This window comes from Schistocerca serialis, chromosome 2, assembly GCF_023864345.2.
Source record: "Schistocerca serialis cubense isolate TAMUIC-IGC-003099 chromosome 2, iqSchSeri2.2, whole genome shotgun sequence".
NCBI classification, from domain to species: Eukaryota; Metazoa; Arthropoda; class Insecta; order Orthoptera; family Acrididae; genus Schistocerca; species Schistocerca serialis.
Genome location: NC_064639.1, coordinates 51681925 through 51704400, shown reverse-complemented (window position 1 = coordinate 51704400; position 22476 = coordinate 51681925). Strand labels below are relative to the sequence as shown.

Below are 22476 nucleotides of genomic sequence, written 5' to 3'. Positions count from 1 at the left end.
GGATTGGAACATGACTGGCTGGTATGATTGAACCGCTGACACCGATAGCAACGCGTAGCGCTTGGGACATAAGGGCGAACAGAAATTATCTCATAGCCTGCTTTTGTGGTCGATGGAAGTTGAACTCTGTCAAATGCCAAGAAGACAGTACGGGTTGGAACGATGTTCTTGTCAACCCTTTTCATGACTCGATGAACAGCCGTTATGCCCTGGTCAGACAGGTAGTTTTGAATTTCCTCGTCAGACAATCCGTCAAGGGAGCGTGTATAAATGACCCCTCGTGATGAATTTAAAGTGCGGTGTGGTTCCACCCGGACAGAGAAGATGTGTAGCAGTGAAGTACGCAGAAATTTTTGTGCCTGGAGGGCACTGACTGTTTCTAACAACAAGGTGCCATTTCATAATCGGGAACAAGACTTTACAGGACCTGCAATTGCATCGACACCTTTCTGAATAATGAATGGGTTGACCGTGGAGAGGTCTTGACCTTCGTCCGACCGAGAAACAACAAGGAACTGTGGTAACAATGGAAGAACTGTCTGTGGCTGAGACTCTGGACGTAGGCACTTAACATACTCCCAGGGGGGGAGAAAGGGAAGGAAAGAGGTGTAGGTGGGAGGGGGGGGGATGGGGAGGGATGTGGAAAAGGAAGGTATGCAGCCCGGAAAGGGAGGAGGGCCACACTAGCTTGGGGTCCCGTGTTCGTTACGCACGTATCCACAAAAGAGTTGGGGACCCCCTGGGGAGGGTTTACTATTTAAAAGCTATCCCTGTAATATCACTACTACCCCCCCCCCTCCCCCTCTGAGGAGGTCTTTGTACACTTGTCCTAGTTCTGTATATACTCTTTAGAAATTATCTTTATTAATTTATCACTATGAGTAGCGTTTAGAAAAGGACTTTTTGTGCGACTTCGGTTGCCCCCTTCTGCTGTCCCTGAACAGCAATCTCCTGGGGAATACCATGTTAAGTTGTGAAATGGGAGCAAGACTGTTTCTTGCTGCCCCCATACTGTAGTAGTCAGTAAAAGACAGCAGTGAGGAGAAAGGAATAGTAAATACGTAAAATCTACCCAAAAGAAAACGCATGGCCCTCCTTTAGATGTAAGCAACAAAATATGCATATGAAGTGCTCCACGAGTGTTAAACCCTTACGCCCTCACCCCTCTTGATCTGTGCATTGACCCTTCTGGAACCCCCCTGCTTATACACTGCGGCTAAAGTTGCAGTGCGTCACAGCACGCCGCTGCCCACTGAGGTCAGCGACCACCGCCGCTGCCACTGCCAACAGCTGATAGCCACAACCCACGCTGCCACTCGCAACATCCCACACCACCGCTGCACTATCCCCCGTCGTCCAAATTTTGTCAAGCAAGCGTTCATCACCCAATTATTGTCATTTTTTAATGCAAATCTAGCCCCAAAACATGAATAATCAAAATGTATTGTTAAAATTATGTAAGGCCGTCCTTCACAGGAGCCCCTCAGTAACTGTCAATTTACCATCCCCCCCAGGCTTCACTCCTGCAGAGGGGAGAAGGGTGTACAGTGGGGGCCGTAATTGATATGGTTTACTAGTATAAAAATTGGATTTTTAATTTTAACTTGATGTTCGTCAGTGCCTTCTGCCTGGCGGTAAGTTGCAGTTTTTCAGTCATGTTGCCCAAAACCGGATAGAACCACCCTGAAACTCACGTGTTGAACCATCAGCAGTTAAACTCATGTGTCGCTGACGAGGTAAAGCTACCGAACTGCTTGTCTTACGATCTGACCGACCAATAGGGAGGCTTGGAGGTGGTCAAGTGGGGGGGGGGGGGATAGTGGAACCATGGCCAGCTGCCGGGAGCGACACGCCATTCGCTCTCTTCTGCTGGCAGCTTCCAAACCGACCAGACGCCTTCTTCTCTTGCTTTCTTGGGCAGTAGCCCATCCAGTCACGGCGGCTTCTCCAGGCCTGCCTGTTTACGGCATTAAACTTCCATGCATATAAAAATATGTTTTCTTTATGGGTGCCTACAGCTTTCCCCTCCTGGCCAATGCTGATGCATTAACATGGAGTACAGGCAATAGCATCAATAGAAAATCTGGCACCATCAGATTAGTCAAACAGAACTTTGTTGGGCGAGATATGAATACAGAATGCAAACACTTGTAAAGTGATGCGTGGCATGCCAGAGGAATAAAACTGTGCGGCACATCAGAGCACCGTTAGGTACATTCCTTCTGCCAAATCAGCATTTTGAACATGTGCTTGCTGACATCATATGCCAGGTCACAGCATCGGAAGGCTACAGTTATTGCCTCACAGTGGCAGACAGGTTCACCAGGTGGCCTGCGGCATTTCCAATTAAGAACATCATAGCAGAAACTGTAGCACAAACGTTTTTTTATGGCTGGATTGCCCACTGATTAGGGATGGCAATACGAAACCTACATCTTCATAGCATTGGCCACATCATTACATATGAAGCGCATATGTGCCACAGCACACAACCCCACATCAAACAGCTGAACATCTTCATCAGCAATTAAAAGCACCACTGAGATGTCACACAACACCAAAATGGACAGAGACATGGCCTGTCATCCTTTTAGTTCTTCAACTAATGTTAAATTTAAGAATGGTCTGAAGCACACAGCAGCAGCAGGGACAACTGTCACACCATTACACCCACCTGGAGAGTTTTTGCACAGCATGGCAGATGACACAATCATTGCGTCAGACTTCGCCACCCACTTAGGAGAACACATGCGCCAGTTGACACCGGCAATGCCTAGAAACCAGCTGGAAAGACACTCGTTCCCTTTTGCAGCACACGTTCTTATGCAATGATACAGCGTGTACGCCACTGCAGTCACCGTATGGACAACCGTATCCAGTAGTCAGTATGGACAGCAGTCCTTTCCACATAATGATCAATGATACACACGCCATAGTGGCATTGGATTGGATCAATCCAGCATTCCTGGATGCAACAGATGTTACAACAAACATAGGGCACAAGCCAAAGAAGACAGAAAAATCTGCAGTAAGAGGTGTTCCTGTACCCTACAAGCACACAGAACACCAGGCACTGCGACTCCAAGACTGATATCGAGGATTACTACCCCGCTCCCTGTTAGAACCACTGACACAAGTAGCACACTGTCTGGTTTCGTGAAAGAAGTGGTTAAGAGGGTCGGATGGCAAGTGAAATTCAATTTGTACTATCATAGCACTAAGGGGAGAGTCATGTAGTGACCTATTGTGATGCTCTGTCCCAGCAAATGTACAGTCGCACATAAATTTTACATATGGTGGCAGTGTCAACCTGAATCTATGTTGCTGTTCCTTGGTTTACTTTTTGTTTGTTATTCCATGCTTCATATTGTGCGTACATTGATGTTTGTATAACCACAAGCTGTTATCGAGTATACGTGGGAATAAATATCTTGTTTTCTCCGATACCCACAAGTCACGTGTATTCAGATCCCTTGCTGTTCTGACAGACACAAAGCACATGCAGACTGAAGCTTATAACTCAGCAGCAAATGGTTCAGCACAGTATCTACAACGCTAGTTAAAAGGGTCTCTAATGTGCCACAAATTACTTTGCTGGACACAAGCTACCCATTGTCCAACTGGATCTCTGCACTAGTCAAATAAGATCTTAATGCTACAGCAGTAGATATCCTACATATACAAATTGTCTAAGCCTTACTAATTTAAATAAATCCACCTCATGATGGAAGAATAAGTCTCCAAAAAACATAGTGGAAGGATCAGTAATAGAGACTGGTCGCTGTGAGTTTCAATTGCTAAAAAGATGCACTTAACAGAAAGCAAAGTATTAGCTACAAATCTGCTGCAGACAGTGAAATGAAGTGTCAGATCTGGAAGTAGATTGTTGTTGTTGTTGTTGTTGTTGTTGTGGTCTTCAGTCCTAAGACTGGTTTGATGCAGCTCTCCATCCTACTCTATCCTGTGCAAGCTTCTTCATCTCCCAGTACCTACTGCAGCCTACATCCCTCTGAATCTGCTTAGTGTATTCATCTCTTGTTCTCCCTCTATGATTTTTACCCTCCACACTGCCCTCCAGTACTAAAGAAGATTGATTTACCAAAAGGAGCAAAATCTCTACCTTGTAAATTTTGTGTAATATTCAGACTTCATAGTAATATCAAAACGTACAAGACACGACTTGTTCTTAACCTTTTAAGTGTCAAAAAGTATTGTTGAGCTTAACAATGAAATACATGTCAGTATGTACTCTTTAGGTACAGGAAAGAAAAATTAATCAATTCATTATGTATTTCTAAGTCCACCATTTGTTATACCAGTGAATCAGGAGATAAAAATTAATATGTGGTAGTTCCAAAAGTACATAGCAGGTGATTCAAAAAGAAAGGACAGATCTCAACTGTTTATTACAGACAAACTGGATAGAGGAATGTTCAAAGTTTTGTACAGCTGCTATGTTCTTTGTTTGTAACAACATGTCAACAACACAATAAGACAAATCATTTAGTGTGTTGGAATATGCATGAAGTAAATCCACTGTTCAAGTGCAACATGCATTCTGCCATTGATTGAGCAAGAGGTAGCCTTTGCACAAGAAGATTCATGACTGGCATACAAAATTCATGGAAGTAGATGTAGATGTTGAAAAAGTTAGTTACATATGCAAATGGTAGAACACTAGTTGGCCATGCATCTCTGATGAAAAAGTCGAGCATATCCGAGATGCATTCATAATGAACCATCGGAAGTCCACAAGACGGGCAGGCCAGGAACTTCAACTTTCTCAAAGAATGGTATGGCATATTCTGGAATGACGTCTGCATATGAAGTTACTGCAGTTACTGCAGGAATTGTGTCCCAGCGACCATAACAGAAGGTACAAATTGTGTGTTTCAATTCTCCAGAATATGGGAGAGGACACATTTTCCGAATGATTCATCTTCTCAGACAAATCGACATTTCAGCTATCGGGTAAAGTAAATCATTTTAATGTAAGAATTGTGTGATCTCAAAATCCTGCCATCGTCATCAAACATTAAACAGACACCAAAACTGAATGTGTTTTGCACTGACTCTGTTTGCAAAGTTTATGGATCTTTCTTTTTTGCGGAGGAAACTGTGACACAATGACATACCTGGAGACACTGCAAAAATGGTTCTTTCTTCAGTTTCACGAAGATTCCATGCATGATAGTGCCCTGCCTCGCTTTCACCTTGAGTTGCGGCATTGTCTTAACAGCATCACCCATAACAATGAAATGGAAGAGGTGGACCACAAGATGATGTTCACTGCCTTTGGCCTCCCAAGTTACCAGACATCAAATTCTGTGATTTTTTTGTCTGTGGGAGTACATAAGACACAGAATCTTTGTCCTATCTATGGCAGCATCTCTTCAAGAGTTGGGGAATCTAATTGTTGAAGCTGTTGATTCAATAAACAGGGCTATATCGATTTGGGTGTGGAACAAAATGGACTACCATTCTGATGCTTCTCAAGCAACACATGGTGCTCATGTTGAGTGTATTGCATAGTGTCCACACAAACATAAAACTCTAAACCTCCGTCTACCCTGTAACATGCATAATGTGTTTCTATCTTCCATAGTTTAACTATAATAGACAATTGAAAGCTGTTCTTCCATCTTGAGTCACGCTATATATTTACCAGTGTTACTTATAGGGTTCAAATATTTAATCAATATCATGGTGGTCATTACACAAATATATTTAGTTTAGTAGCAAAGTGAAGCACAAAGTGTTCCTGCAGCTGAGAAAATATTGGCAGGTCTTCACTTGCTGAACTAATAATAATTACAAAGCAGCAACATGAAAATTCACCTGCAACAACAGAGTTCGATTAAATTGTTTTATTGCCAATGACTTCTTTCTTGTGGAAAACAGTTCAAAAAAGTAAAATAATTGGAGAACAGTATTCATGTTCCATTTTTTCATTCGACGAATACTGATATTGTGCATGCATTTACTACTTCTTAGATGTTAGATGTTAGAAAATGATGCTCTGCAACAGTGATTTGCATGAGAAACTTTCGCAGATAACTGTAGACATTCAGAGAAAAACACATTAATAGTGTAAATTTCATACACTGTAGAGAGAATAATGCTCTTTCAAATGACATTTACTGCAAATGTGGGTCAGGCATTTCATTTAAAATACAAGAGTTTATAAAAGCCATCTTTTTTATTTTCATACTGAGCTACAGCTTCAATTCCTCTTCTTTCCTTGTTTTTCTATTTTTCAATACTCCTTCATTTTCTCCCCATGTTGTGTTTTTCTTTCTTCTGTCCATGTTGTTCCTGATTTCTTATTTCTTCTGCATTGAAAGCCTTCTAAATTTAGTATTTTATTCCTCAAAAGGTTCCAGTCAGTTATTTCCAATCCTTTGATGTTGCTTCTTTCTAGTTCTTTCTTTATTTCTGTAATCCATGCTACTGTCGATTTCTTCTTCCATAAATCAGGCACATTTGTTTCCCAAGCCTGTTCTCATTAATTTGGTAGAGGTGTCCAAAAAAGATTAATATTCTTTTAGCCATTCCTTCTGATATTATCTCTCTCTTTTTGTAGATCTCCTCATTGCCTCTCTTTTTACAGCCAACTGTAGTTTTACTGCACACATTATTTTTCAAACAATCCATCTTTCAAAAACCTCTATCCTGTCCAGCTTATAGTTCACTCTTAGACATTCACATCCATATACACATTCTAGTCATACATCTACATCTACATGGCTACTCTGCAAATCACACCTAACTGCCTGGCAGAGGGTTTATTGAACTACCTTCAAACTAATTCTCTAACATTTCATCCTAGAACAGCACGTGGAAGATAAGAACATCTGTGTCTTTTCGTGCGAGCTCTGATTTCCATTATTTAATTATGATGATTGTTCCCCCCTATGAATGTCAAAAATATTTTCGCATGTGAAGGAGAACGGTGATGATTGAAATTTTTCGAGAAGATCCTGGCGCAACAAAAAACACCTTTCTTTTAATGATTTCCTCCCCAAACCCTGTACCATGTTCATCACACACTTTTCTCTATTTCTCAATAATAGAAAACGTGCTGCCCTTCTTTGAACTTTCTCGATATTGTTGTGTTCTGCCCACTAATCTAATATAGGGTGCCTTGGAGAGGTGCTTTCTCAGACCCCTAGACAAAAATTCAAGCAAATCGTATTAATGGAGTTTATTATAGAAGGAAATGATTACAATACCTAACTTTATGAGATATAGACATCTCGCAAGCAAGGAGTGACAGACAAACATAAACAAGCTCTTCATTATATGAGGGGGGACCCAAAAATAACCGGAATTTGTTTCTAGAAAGCATATACTTTATTGTTTTCAAATACAACCTTAATCTCCTTTGAAGTACTCTCCATTAGCATTAATACACTTGTCAAAACATTTATTCCAGTGTTCGAAGCACCTTTTAAATTCATCCTCTTTTATACCTGCCAGCACTTTCATGACATTATGTTTTACGTCTTCCACATCTGCAAAGTGCTTCCCTCTCACGTCTCTTTTCATCCTCGGGAATAGGAAGAAGTCCGAGGGTGCTAAATACGGCGAATAGGGTGCATGGATCATGGTAGTCGTCTTTGTTGAGGCCAAAAACTGGCGAACGCTGAGAGCCATGTGCGCGGGAGCATTGTCTTGATGCAGGAACCACATGCCAGAATCCTACAAAGCCAGACGTGTTCGCGACGAACTTCTGTGAAGCCGTTTCATAACCTCCAAATAGAATTCATCGTTTTCACATTCGATTTCACTTGTCAAGGTTTTTTTGGTAGAGGTGAGCCAGGTGACTTCCATTGTGATGACTTGTTTACTTTCTGGATTGTACCCATAGCATCATGACTCATCACCTGTAATGATTTTGTTGAAAAAATGTGGATCATCTTTGAACGCCAGAATGAGATTTTCACTCTGCAGTGGAGTGTGCGCTGATATGAAACTTCCTGGCAGATTAAAACTGTGTGCCAGACCAAGACTCGAACTTGGGACCAATCCGAGTCTCGGTCTGGCACACAGTTTTAATCTGCCAGGAAGTTTCATCTTTGAACAAGTCCTTCATTTCGAGACAGGCTTGAACGCGACGATCCCTTTGATCTCTGGTACGAAGCTTTGGCACGAATTTTGCTGCCACTCTTTGCATCCCCGAATCGATAGTCCAGATGCGCTGAATTGAGCTCCAGGACAACCCGGACAAGTTCTCGAGCTGGTCAATTGTCCTGCGTTGATCTTCACTGATGAGATCACGGATTTTGTCGATGATGTCTTCGCTTCGAGCAGTTGAAGGTCAACCGGAATGGGGCTGATCTTCAACCACCATTCTCCCTTTTTAAACTGAGAAAACCATTCGTACACTTGCGTTTTACTAAGAGCATAGTCATTGTAAGCTGCCTGAATCATCACAACAGTTTCTGCTGCGTTCTAGCTGAGCAAGAAACAAAACTTCGCTGCCGCACGTTGTTTGTAAGAACTAGCCATTTCCTCGTGTCACGTCTGCACTGTATGCATACTCAAGAACTGCCAAAGAAACCACACTTCTCACTGTTGGGTGATGTCACATGGCAGAATGACTCAGCACAGCTCCTACTACAGCACTCTGGTGGCGCAACCTGCTACTACAAGTACACAATGTGCAGCATTACGATTCCAGTTACTTTTGGGTCCCCCCTCGTATACAATTTGTAATACAAGTGGACCAATACAGCTTGATGGAGTGGCCCAAGGTTCCGTCTTATTAATATTATTCCCTTTAACCTGATACTGTCTTCAGAGAAAAATTAAACTGTGAGAGCGACATAGCTGATGACCCAAATAAGAGGATTGGCTGCACGCACAACGTGTAAGTCAACTGCAAGAGACATGTGAGTCATGCAACCCAACACTGCACTGTCTCTTGTCGTTCAAGAAAGTGTCAGAATATGAGACAACTTCTACAATTGTAGCTGCTGAATCAATGGTGGCATTCAAGGGATGCACATCTCTCAAACAGTAAATGCCGATGAAGCTCACAAAAAGAGGCTACAAAATCTGGTATCTTGAAGTGCACCCCATTAAATCCAGCACCCCAACAGAAGCCTTAAAAATTGTCAGACGTGTGTGAAAGTAGTGCTGGAGCTGTGTCGATCATTTTTTTAATCAGTTGGTATCACTGTTTTTGATACTTTTTTACTACTTATGAGTAGATGAAAGGACTGAGAAACCATGGACTTTATTGTCGTGACTGGAAACAGGAAAAGCTTAGCAAAAAAAATTAGCAAACAAAACATGCAGAATGCCCATTCTGCAAGCTGCTAAAACATTATGTCAAGTTTTACAACTTTACAATGACTGTTCAGTGCAGCACAGCATTTCAGATTTAGCCAAAATATGTAAAATGTCATCATATTCTGCAGTTCTTCACTTAAGAGGCTCATATCCCATAAATTATTAAAATTTGTGAGATACAAATTTCAGGAAATCTGCATACAAAACAAGAACAGTATCTGAGATGGTCATGTGGGGAACACCTCTAAACTAGGCAACTTCACAGAGGATTACTTGTAAATGATCTGGTGAATAGTGTCTGAAGTTGTGGTTTTTGGATGACACTGTCAAACGCAGGAGAACACACAATGTCAGAAAAAGTTTGTGAAATGCACCTGACATTATCACAAATATGTTGTACATAAATGTAACATACTGCACATCAACAGGTGCAAAGACAATGATTACACACTGGCAGTCAAACTAGGTGTGATCTGAAATGGAACAATTGAAAAAAAAATTTATAGTGGGAGAGCCAGATTCCAGACAAACTCAATGGCAGAATCCTAAGGGAATGAAATTCATCCACAGAATCCTCATCTGGCTGAATCTCGAGATTGCTTATCAGTTTGGAATCCTGTGAAGGAAATTTAATAGAGGAGACAGATGAAATCCATTGAAAAACAGCGCATTTCATCATAGATTTATTTCTTGAACATAACAGTGTAGCCGGCCGAAGTGGCCGTGCGGTTAAAGGCGCTGCAGTCTAGAACCACAAGACCGCTACGGTCACAGGTTCGAATCCTGCCTCGGGCATGGATGTTTGTGATGTCCTTAGGTTAGTTAGGTTGAACTAGTTCTAAGTTCTAGGGGACTAATGACCTCAGCAGTTGAGTCCCATAGTGCTCAGAGCCATTTGAACCATAGCAGTGTGACAGATGCTCATCACTGGCACACTTATCAAGAGAAGCACAGTGCATCATGTACAGGTTAATCAATAAAATTCTGAGTGCTTACATTCTGAGAAATGTCAAAATCAGAAGAAATTACATACTTATAGATTAAATACAATTAATTCTTCCCACAGACTATTCATACATGGAACTGAAGAGAGAGAAAATGGTATGGTTATCTGAAGTACTTTCTGTTACACTGCTTGCATAGTATCAATGTAAATGTATTGGCAAATACTGCAAAGCCTGCAAGGGAATTCTTATATGGCAGACAGAACAATTATTTGCACATTTTCCTGAACATGTGGAGATGCAGTTGATCTGGTTTAACATCAGATTTAACGATGGAAAATCCAGGATGGAATGTAGCAATATTATTAGAAGGAAAGTTGTTATTCACCATATAGCAGAGATGCTGAGTTGCAGATAGGCACAACAAAAAGACTCTCACAATTAATGCTTCCGGCCATTAAGGCCTTTGTCAACAGTAGACACACATAAGTGCACGCGCAACACACACACACACACACACACACACACACACACACACACACACACACACAGGCAAACGCAACCACACCCGACTGCAGTCTCAGGCAACTGCAACTGGTTTCAATTGCCTGAGACTGCAGTCGGGTGTGGTGTGTGTGCATATGTGTGTCTATTATTGACAAAGGCCTTAATGGCCAAAAGCTTTAATTGTGAGGATCTTCTTGATGTGCCTATCTGTGACTCAGCATCTCCACTATATGGTGAGTAGCAACTTTCCTTCTCATAATATTGTTAACACAGCAGTAGTGGAACCTATCAGTAAATCGTTTATCAAGCAAAGTGTCTCATTATAGAGGTCACTAACCCATTATGGTATACAGTGGAACTGGTGGTAGTGGTAGTCAGTTTGATTTTCATCGTCAGCTTATGACTCGCAATATGAGAAGTGATACAGTGTGAGGTTCTTCACACATCCAATTGTATCCATTTTAAACAATGCTAAAATAGAGAGGAGACAGTGAAAAGTGACAGAATAAGTGTAAACCGAACAATGCTATTCCATATTCTGCAACTGCTTAGAAATCCAAACACAAACTACTGAAAAAGTTATAAATTATTATCCGGATTATTATGGATACCCAATTTTAGCATCACAATTCTTAATGAAATATGATGGCAGAAATTCAAATTTTGTTGTTTGAATGCATTATTTGGAAGATAATGGAGGCAGTTTTTCTGCCGTCCCCCCCCCCCCCCCCCTTCCCCCTCCCCCAAATGTCGTTATCGTCCACTGCCATCTTTGATGCAGTACTCTTGAATAGTTCTGACCTGGGACTGAAATCTGACAAGACTAATAAGATATTAAAATATGCTGATGCATAAAAGTTAAATGTGAATGATTCATCATGATAAGTACATCCGGTATGAACTTCTGAGAGAATAATTTATTTAGGAACTGGAAAGTCAATTACTCTGTTTAAACTACTACACTAATTACATCATTATCTGCAAGAGACACAATTAAAACTATTAAAACACGTCTTCAATAAACATCTTACACTCGCTGATAAGATGCAGCCGAATAATGGTCTTGGCTTTGAGTTCATATAGGACAGCAATAAACAACAGGCAAGGACACAACATAAAAAGTCTAAAAGTGATGTTCAGAATTGCATTCTACGACTTAAAATGTGACAGAAACATGTGTTTTTTACATGTTTTACACAATTCCACAAAGTAGTCTTAAAAACACTTACCCCGTATTCCACAATTCCTGCAGAGAAACAAATACTGGATGCCCCACAAAAAGTTTTTTGGACATGAACTGACGTGCAATAATGCAAGACGTATGCCATGGAACAGGTGACCGTATCACCTTTCTTGGATACTGCAGAGGGTATGTCTCTATTTTGAGACGAATTTTCTCTTGTGGGTCATGGAGAATGTATTCAATAATGGCTTGACGTAAACTTCTGTTGTAATTCAACAATATATCTGATTCGCACTCTTCTATAATATGTTGGAACCTAAAATAAAAAAATTACAAATATGTTGTTTTAAACTTAATGTTATTTGATATCTTTACCGGGCCAAGGAAACAATTTTTGTGACAGCAGTGATAAAAATGAGTAATGCGGTTTAGTTACTGTTTGTCTAGAAAGTATATTTACAGACATACAAATTTTTAAAATAAGGCTTTATCAATTAAGAAGTTACATTGTAACATATTCAGAACAAAACATTTAAAATGTTAAGTTATAATTTGACAGTTTACGATCTGTCTCTCTGTTGTCCTCTCTTTTTTTTTTCAGTAGAAATCAATCTGATACTTCCCATTTATTTTGTCAACCTCACATGACTCCATAGCTTTATGGCAATTTTCTGACCTCTGTTTTCAACATCCTCGGAGTCTTTTGTGGTGGCATGCCCCAATAACATCTTCTCAGTACACAAGCCACATCACTTCAAATAATACATTCGGATATTCGACAGATTTCTGCACCACTGCTGCTGAGAGTATAAACAACTGACTGCTGGGACTGGCATAGTGCTCCAATTATACAGGCACAACTGTCGCATCTCGAACATTCCAGAGAGGGCTGAAGAGACGTATGTGCAGAAAGGAAAGTCAGGCAGTTTGTAGCAGCTCTGGTCCACCACAGGAACAATGACATCAGGTGGAACGAGAGGCCAGAACCACGTCTGAAACTGATGGTCCTGCCTCCCTTCGAGCATAGAGCACCTGTTTTTGCCTCTGCTCGATATCCAAAGCTGGTTCCCGTGCCCTCCTAACTGCGTACCCCTAGTCTACGATTAAATTAATGTGGTTTATTCTAATTCGGCTGCCTCCTTTATAACGGAATCCCAATATGATGATGCACGAGCCAAAACTCTCGTCTTTTGAAGTATATTTCATATGCATTTCCCAGGCAATGCTCATTTATAGCTGATTTCTCATGCTCCCTATGTTTAATACGTTGCTAGTTCTCAGTACATAGCTCTGCAACAGTGCAAATTGTTTGATCTATATACATCCTGCCACATTTGCATGAGGTAACTATACACACCAACCATACAAACAGTTATGTCATGTTTGACAGGGCGTAACATCTCTCGCATCTTGAGGCTGTCTATGTACTCGTATCTGCTGCCCATGCCCTAACTTGCAGCTCGTTACCCCACAGTGTGGTAGGAGAGCAGTTGGCTCGGCCTCTGCTGCCAATTCACAATGCGTCCTTCAGAAAAAGTGACACTACATCCAAACTAACCATAATGCAAACGTCCTGGCAGATTAAAACCATGTGTCGGACTGAGACTCGAACTCGGGACCTTTGCCTTTCGCGGGCAAATGCTCTACCGACTGAGCTACCCGAGCACGACTCACACCCCGTCCTCACAGCATTACTTTTGCCAGTACCTCGTCTCCTACCTTCCAAACTTTACAGAAGCTCTCCTGGTTCGCAGGAGAGAACAAACTGAAAAAGTTTTAACAGAGACCAGGGGTATACACATAGGAGAGCTTGAGGGCAAGCTTTAGATATCGAGCAGAAGCAAAGACAGATGCTTGACACTTGTAGGGGGCGTGAGAAGACACCTGGCAACACAGACCAGAACTGCTATGAGCTGCCCAAATCACCTTTCCACACATGCATCACTTCAGCCCACCCAGGAAGGTTACAAATGCTGCAATTGCCCCTCATATAAGCCAGAACATCATGCCGCCCTTGCAATCACTGATTTCTTTACTCCAGATGGCAATGATGGAAACAGCTGTCAAAGGCTTCAGTGTTCCATTTGAAGTGATGCAGCTTGTGAACTGAGAAGATTTTATCCTTGTATGAGAATTACTGATATTAAGATCCAAAGTTGGATGGAGACATCAAGCTGAATACAGAGAATAAAAAACTGAAAGGCCACCGTCAGAATGCAGAATCGATACACTTTTAAAATATGTAAGTGTAATTTCTTTGGCTCAGTATCTTTGAGTAAAAGTGCACGGAAAGGAAAGCATTTTCGATATGTTAGATGATAAAGAACATGTGTACAAGGTTTGGGCAGTATTCTGAAAGACACTCATTGTTGGTGGACTTAGAAACCAAAGATAAGGAGCTTTCAGAAGTTGGGAGTGTTCACTGAAGATGTTAGCCTAAAACTGTCCAAAGAGTACAGAATTATAGTGTGAATAATGAGCTTCTGAATAAAGTGATGATAATTAAATGAAAACAACTAACATGAAAATTAAAGAACTTTGAATGACAATTCCAGTAGTTAAAATGAGAACTGGTTCACTAAATAGACATTATTGGAATGAAAATCCCAAGAAGAATCATGTTAACTTTAGCACAACCAATATATTTCATCTAGCTGTGACCGTTTAAAGAATTTTTATTCCCAACAGTTCTTCCTTTTATAGTTCACAATTTCACAATGAGTTAAGGACAATGAAAGGCAAAAATGATTAACTGCAACATGTGATAGTTTTCAGTACAGGGATTATCCCCTTTATGTTTTGAACTACAATAAAAACACAATTTATAGTATCTTTCATACATCAGATTAATTTCAGTAGTTTGGTTCCATCATTTATTCTAAAGCAAAGCATCAATACAGATATGTACAGTAGCATTAAACCATGGGTTGTCAGTAAGTGATAAAAGGCTCTCTATTCAAAATTAAATTTGCTGTCAAAGTCAAGAGCAATCCAGATAAAATAAATTTTACAAAGGAAGTAGTTCACAAATAAGGACATGTGACAATACATCATCATGAGTGCAAAAATTAAACTAAAACCAAAGTTATGCATTAGGAATTGCAGTACTTAAATACATATCAACATGCAGCATAATGTGTCACACAGCAAAACAAAAATTCCTTGTGGGGTAGTTTTGTAGCACTGGCAACAGAAGTAATATCTTTAGAAGGAAAGTGCAAATTTTGTAACTCCATTTATTACTGTGCACATGAAATGTGAGAACTGGGTGGGGAGGTGTCCCCGGCTGCGACATATCATTATTTTAACTTAAAGTTATAGATTAGGCAACTCAAGTGATTAGGATGGGTAGTAGGGAAATTATTCTACATGCTTTGTCCAAAAATTACTTTGATCATTTAATCAAAGAATTGACTTGTGAAGATCAACATCTCAGACCTGCTGATGACAAACAGACATGAACTTTTCAATTCAGTTAGCATAGACCATGGAAATGATGATCATAAGGCAGTTACAACAATGCTGAAAATGAGTGTAAACAGAATTTAAAAAAGGTAGGAAGAGCTTTCTGTTTAGCAAGAGCAACAAAAGAAAGATTTCAGATTACCTCAGTAGTCAACGTGAAAATTTCATCTGCAGCACTGACAGTGTTGAACGTCAATGCACAAACTTCAAGACCATCATACAATAATGCTCTATGCATATATGTGGCAAGCAAAATAGTGAGGGATGTAAATTGACCAATGTTATGTGAAAATCATATTAGTAAGCTGCTACGAAATCAAACAGAGCTTCACAGCAAATTTAAATGTAGCCAAAGCCTCACAAACAAACAAAACCTAAATGAAGCCAAAACTGGCATAAGAAGAGCCATGTGTGAAGCGTTCAATGAATTTCAAAGTAAAATTTTATCTACCTGGAGAATAGATTTCTGATCTCCAGAAAATAATACGTGAAAACAAAACATGCTCCAAAATTCTACAACACAGTGACATCAAAGATATAAGCCTATAATTTTATATCATTAGAGAAAATCCTAGGAAGTTTCAGACTTACGTTAAATCAGTAAACAGATTGAAGCAATCTATCCAGACACTCTGTGACCATAATGGGACTAAGAGACTGAAATGGAGAATGACACAGAAAAGGCTGAAGTACTAAATGTCTTTTTCCGAAATGGTTTCACAAAGAATGTTGACACTTTAGTCCCTCCTTTAAACTGATGCGCAAACAAATGTCAAAATAAGTGATCATGGCTTACCAAAGCAACTGAAATTGCTCAATAGAGGAAATGCCACTGGACCTGATGAGATACCCGTTAGATTCTACACAGGGTATGCAAAAGAACTTGCTCCTTTTCTAGCAGCTGTTTAACATACGTCCCTACAGGAACGAAATGTTCCTAACAATTAGAAAAAGTCACAGGTCACTCCCATTTTCATGAATGATCATCAGACGCACAACATTATAGGCCTACATCTCTGATGTCAGTCTGTTGTAGAATTTTCGAACATGTTAAATGCTTGCATATTATGTCATTTCTGGAAACCGAGCAAAAATCTCATCTGTAAGAATAAACACGGATCCAAAAACAACGGTGTGTGAAACCCAGCTCATTCTGTTCATCCATGAGGTCCATAAACCATTAGATACAGGCTCCCAGGTAGATGCCACGTCCTTCGACTTCTTGAATGCATTCGACACAGTTCTGCACTGCTGCCTAATGAGCAAAAAATAAGTGTATGGAATATCAAATCAACTGTACGACTGGATTGAAGAGCTTCTAGCAAACAGAACATTCTGAATGGAAAGAACTCTTCAGATGTAAAAGCAACTTCAGACATGCTCCAAGGGAGTGTTATACAATCATTGCTTCTCACAATACATATAAATGACTCAGTACATAATGTTAGAAGCTACCCGAGGCTTTTCACAGATGAAGCTGTTGTATACAGAGAAGCTGGAGCACTAAAAAATTAACAGTGAATTGCAGGAAGATCTCCAGGTGATTTATGCTCGTTGCAGGGATTAGTCATTAACTGTCAACAAAATAAATATAATGCATTGGGAACACATGGACATAAAGGCCATTTATTGTATGTTTTTGTAATTGCAGAACAGCCATTGGAAGCTGTTACTTTCATAAAATAACTACAATTATGGTTATGGATCAATTTAAAGTGTAACAATCACACAAAACTAATCGTAGGCAATGTAGATGCCACACTTAGATTCACTGGGACAACCCTCAAGAAATATAGTCAATCTACAAAGAAAGTACCTTTCATAACTTTCAGCCAACCAATACTTGAATATTTCTCATCAGTCTGGTATACCTATGGTACTGAAACATGCACCCTCACAAAAAGAGAATCATCAAGGCTGCAAGCAGCAGAGATGAAATTTCTTAGATCAACCATCCAGAAGACCAAGCTGGACTAGTTAAGAAATGAGGAGGTGAGGAAAGAAGCCAGAATAAAGACATCCCTATTAGATCAAATTGGTGCATCTAGACTTCGATGTGATGAGAATGGTGTCAACTAGAACAGTTAAAATAAATTTGGAAAGACAGGTGGATGGGAAAAGAACCCAAGGGAGACCTCAAACCCGAGAGATGGACTTGATAGAGGCTAATCTAATGACCAGAGGATGGACAGTGGATGATGTCATCTGTGAACAGGCGTATATGGACAGGACAAAGTGGAAGATGCTCATTACCAGTACCCGGGAAACTGGAACTGTTGAATGATGATGATGAGTCTGGTATGCATAACAGACAGGAGATAGAGAAGCTCCAGAGAAGACAGAGTATTTCATTACTGGCTCACTTAGTAAGTAAGAATGCATCACGGAGATGTTCAATTAACTCCAGTTCCAGTTGCTGGATATGAGGCAATCTGCATCATATTATGGTCTCCATCAGATTACCTTCCATTAGGAATGTGGGTGCACTCGGCAACTGTGATACGATTTATAAATGATAGAGCACAGCAACCTGTAGTCCTTTTCTGCAGGTTTTATTTGGCAAATCTAGATTTCGGTTAGTGCTTAGCCATTATCAATGCACTATTTCATAGCATCAATGCAAGTCAGTTCCCTGTTGTTCGGGCGCTGTCACAGTTCTTTCAAGATTACTGTATAGCAGTAGTCTTGAAAGAACTGTGACAGACACCCAAAGAACAGGGAACTGACATGCATTCATACTATGAAATACTGCATTGATAATGGCTAGGCACAAGCCAAATCTAGATTTGCCAAATAAATCCTGCAAAAATGGACAACTGATTGCTGTGCCCTATCATTTGTAAATATTATGGTCTACTGTTAAAAGTTCTGAGAGTGCACATTCCTAAAAGAGTCACTAATATGTTGCTTCATCCTATGTACATCTCACAAAAAGACAATAAATATAAAATTAAAGAGATCTGAGTCCACACGGAGCCTTACTAGTAATATTTCTCCTTAGGAAACGCATGTAACTGGAATAGGGAACGGGGGAAGTGACAGTGGTACACTAAGTACCCTCCACCACACACCTTCTACAATATAGATGTAAATGCAGGTATAGACAGATCTTTCTGTTTAGTTTCTTGGTTTCATGTAGTGGTTCCATCTTTATTTTTCTGATCAGCTATCCTCTATTACATACTCCGGTTATCACCTGATGACTTGTTTAACGCAACCTGTGTAAAAATGGACAAAGAGACTTAACAGCAATAAAGAGAAGACTTCTTCAAGTGATACTATAAAAGGGAAAATGAATGGTCAGATTTAGGTGTACGATTGAATAGCAGGACACAGAGCAGCATAATGGATGGTGTGGTTGTTGTTGTTGTGGTCTTCAGTCCTAAGACGGATTTGATGCAGCTCTCCATGCTACTCTATCCTGTGCCAGCTTCTTCATCTCCCAGTACTTACTGCAACCTACATCCTGCTGAATCTGCTTATTGTATTCATCACTTGGTCTCCCTCTACGATTTTTACCCTCCACACTGCCCTCCAATGCTAAATTTGTGATCCCTTGATGCCTCAGAACACGTCCTACCACCCGGTCCCTTCTTCTTGTCAAGTTGTGCCACAAACTCCTCTCCTCCCCAATTCTATTCAATACCTCCTCATTGGTTATGTGATCTACTCATCTAATCTTCAGCATTCTTCTGTAGCACCACATTTCAAAAGCTCCTATTCTCTTCTTGTCCAAACTATTTATCATCCATGTTTCACTGCATGCATGGCTACACTCCATACAAATACTTTCAGAAACGACTTCCTGACACTTAAATCTATACTCGATGTTAACAAATTTCTCCTCTTCAGAAATGCTTTCCTTGCCACTGCAAGTCTACATTTTATAACTTCTCTACTTCGACCATCATCAGTTATTTTGCTTCCAAATAGTAAAACTCGTTTACTACTTTAAGTGTCTCATTTCCTAATCTAATTCCCTCAGTATCACCCGACTTATTATCCTCGTTTTCCTTTTGTTGATGTTCACCTTATATCCTCCTTTCAAGACACTGTCCATTCCGTTCAACTGCTCTTCCAAGCCCTTTGCTATCTCTGACAGAATTACAATGTCATCAGTGAACCTCAAAGTTTTTATTTTTTCTCCATGGATTTTAAAACCTACTCCAAATTTTTCTTTTGTTTCCTTTACTGCTTCCTCAATATACAGATTGAATAACATCGGGGAGAGGCTACAACCCTGTCTCACTCCCTTCCCAACCACTGCTTCCCTTTCATGCCCCTCGAGGCTTATAACTGCCATCTGGTTTCTGTACAAATTGTAAATAGCCTTTCACTCCCTGTATTTTACCCCTGCCACCTTTAGAATTTGCAATAAGAGTATTCCAGTCAACACCGTCAAAAGCTTTCTCTAAGTCTACAAAAGCAAGAAACGTAGGTTTGCCTTTCCTTAATATTTCTTCTAAGATAAATCGTAAGGTTAGTATTGCCTCACGTATTCAAACATTTCTACGGAATCCAAACTGATCTTCCCCGAGGTCCGCTTCTACCAGTTTTTCCACTTGTCTGTAAAGAATTCGCACTAGTATTTTGCAGCTGTGACTTCCTAACTGATAGTTTGGTAATTTTCACATCTGTCAACACCTGCTTTCTTTGGGATTGGAATTATTATATTCTTCTTGAAGTACGAGGGTATTTCGTCTGTCTCAAACATCTTGCTCACCAGATGGTAGAGTTTTGTCAGGACTGGCTCTCCCAAGGCCGTCAGTAGTTCTAATGGAATGTTGTCTACAGCTGAGGCCTTGTTTCGACTCAGGTCTTTCAGTGCTCTGTCAAACTTTTCATGCAGTATCATATCTCCCATTTCATCTTCATCTACATCCTCTTCCATTTCAATAATACTGTCCTCAAGTACATCGCCCAAGGATTTCTATATACTCCATCCACCTTTCTGCTTTCCCTTCTTAGCTTAGAACTGGGTTTCCATGTGAGCTCTTGATATTCATACAAGTGGCTCTCTTTTCTCCAAAGGTCTCTTTAATTTTCCTGTAGGCAGTATCTATCTTACCCCTAGTGAGATAAGCCTCTACATCCTTACATTTGTCCTCTGGCCATCCCTTCTTAGCCATTTTGCCCTTCCTGTCGATCTCATTTTTGAGACGTTTGTATTCCTTTTTGCCTGCTTCATTTACTGCACTTTTATAGTTTTTCCTTTCATCAATTAAATTCAATATTTCTTCTGTTATCTAAGGATTTCTACCAGCTCTCGTCTTTTTACCTACTTTTTACCAGCTGCCTTCACTACTTCATCCCTCAAAGCTACCCATTCTTCTTCTATTGTATTTCTTTCCCACATTCCTGTCAATTGTTCCCTTATGCTCTCCCTGAAACTCTGTACAACCTCTGGTTCAGTCAGTTTATCCAGGTCCCATCTCCTTAAATTCCCATCTTTTTGCAGTTTCTTCAGTTTTAATCTACAGTTCATAACCAATAGATTGTGGTCAGGATCCACATCTGCCCCTGGAAATGTCTTACAATTTAAAACCTGGTTCCTAAATCTCTGTCTTACCATTATATAATCTATGTGATACCTTCTAGTATCTCCAGGATTCTTCCATGTATACAGTCTTCTTTTATGATTCTTGAACCAAGTGTTAGCTATGATTAAGTTATGCTCTGTGCAAAATTCTACCAGACGGCTTCCTCTTTCATTTCTCTCCCCCAATCCATATTCACCCACTATGTTTCCTTCTCTCCCTTTTCCTACTCTCGAATTCCAGTCACCCATGACTATTAAATTTTCATCTCCCTTCACTACCTGAATAATTTCTTTTATCTCATCATACATTTCATCAATTGCTTCATCATCTGCAGAGCTAGTTGGCATATTAACTTGTACTACTGTAGTAGGTGTGGGCTTCGTGTCTATCTTAGACACAATAATGCGTTCACTATGCTGTTTGTAGTAGCTTACCCACACTCCTATTTTTTTTTTTTTTTTTTTCATTATTAAACCTACTCCTGCATTACCCCTATTTGATTTTGTATTTATAACCCTGACCAAAAGTCTTGTTCCTCCTGCCACCGAACTTCACTAATTCCCACTATATCTAACTTTAACCTATCCATTTCCCTTTTTAAATTTTCTAACCTACCTGCCCGATTAAGGGATCTGACATTCCACGCTCCAATCCGTAGAATGCCAGTTTTCTTTCCCCTGATAACGGCGTCCTCTTGAGTAGTCCCCAGCCAGAGATCCGAATGGGGGACTATTTTATCTCCAGAATATTTTACCCAAGAGGACGTCATCATCAATTAACCATACAGTCAAGCTGCATGCCCTCGGGATAAATTACAGCTGTAGTTTCCCCTTGCTTTCAGCTGTTCGCAGTACCAGCACAGCAAGGCCGTTTTGGTTAGTGTTACAAGTCCAGATCAGTCAATCATCCAGACTGTTGCCCCTGCAACAACTGAAAAGGCTGCTGCCCCTCTTCAGGAACCACATGTTTGTCTGGTCTCTCAACAGATACCCCTCCGTTGTGGTTGCCACTGTAACAGTTCTGATACTAAATGTAACTGGGTTTTCTCTTTTGATGCTAGTCAATTGTCAGGATGAGCATTCTGACGCATTATGTCAGGGTGAAAATACTAAATTAATTAATTTTTCTCTCTTAACAACATGTGGGCAGGGTGGATTCTTCCTTGGCTCGGGTATGAGGTCGAATGAAACATCATTTTTACATAAGATAACTTGTATTGAAGATTTGTACAACTGTTTCTTACTCGATGTTCTGGCTCGGAGAGTGGCAGCTGTGTCGTTTGCGAAGTCTTCTGCTGCGGCAGCGGCGTCTGATTACGCGTGGCAGTGTGTATCTCGTGTCGCCGTCTCGCCCAGCTGACTGGAGACGCGCAGTGCGAGGTGGCCCGTTTAATTATTGCGAGCGAAGTCGTGCATCGGATGGTGATACCTTGGATGTGGCGTCCCAGTGTTTCTCTTCTCTAAGCAGCCGCTTGTGTTGTGCGTCGGCCAGCGGAGCGGCGTGGCGGGGGAAGGCCAGTGTCCTGGACTCGAACAACAGA

At 40.5% G+C, this 22476-nt stretch overlaps 1 protein-coding gene across 1 annotated transcript in view; it reads right to left on the bottom strand.

The window, feature by feature from the left end:
* The window catches only part of LOC126455722 (dynein axonemal heavy chain 3), a 1249696-nt gene that overhangs the window by 1152099 nt on the left and 75121 nt on the right, over positions 1 to 22476 (bottom strand). Inside the window, exon 8 of the mRNA XM_050091491.1 lies at positions 11978 to 12247. Coding sequence (XP_049947448.1) covers positions 11978 to 12247 — 270 coding nt within the window. The remainder of the gene's footprint in view (positions 1 to 11977; positions 12248 to 22476) is intronic.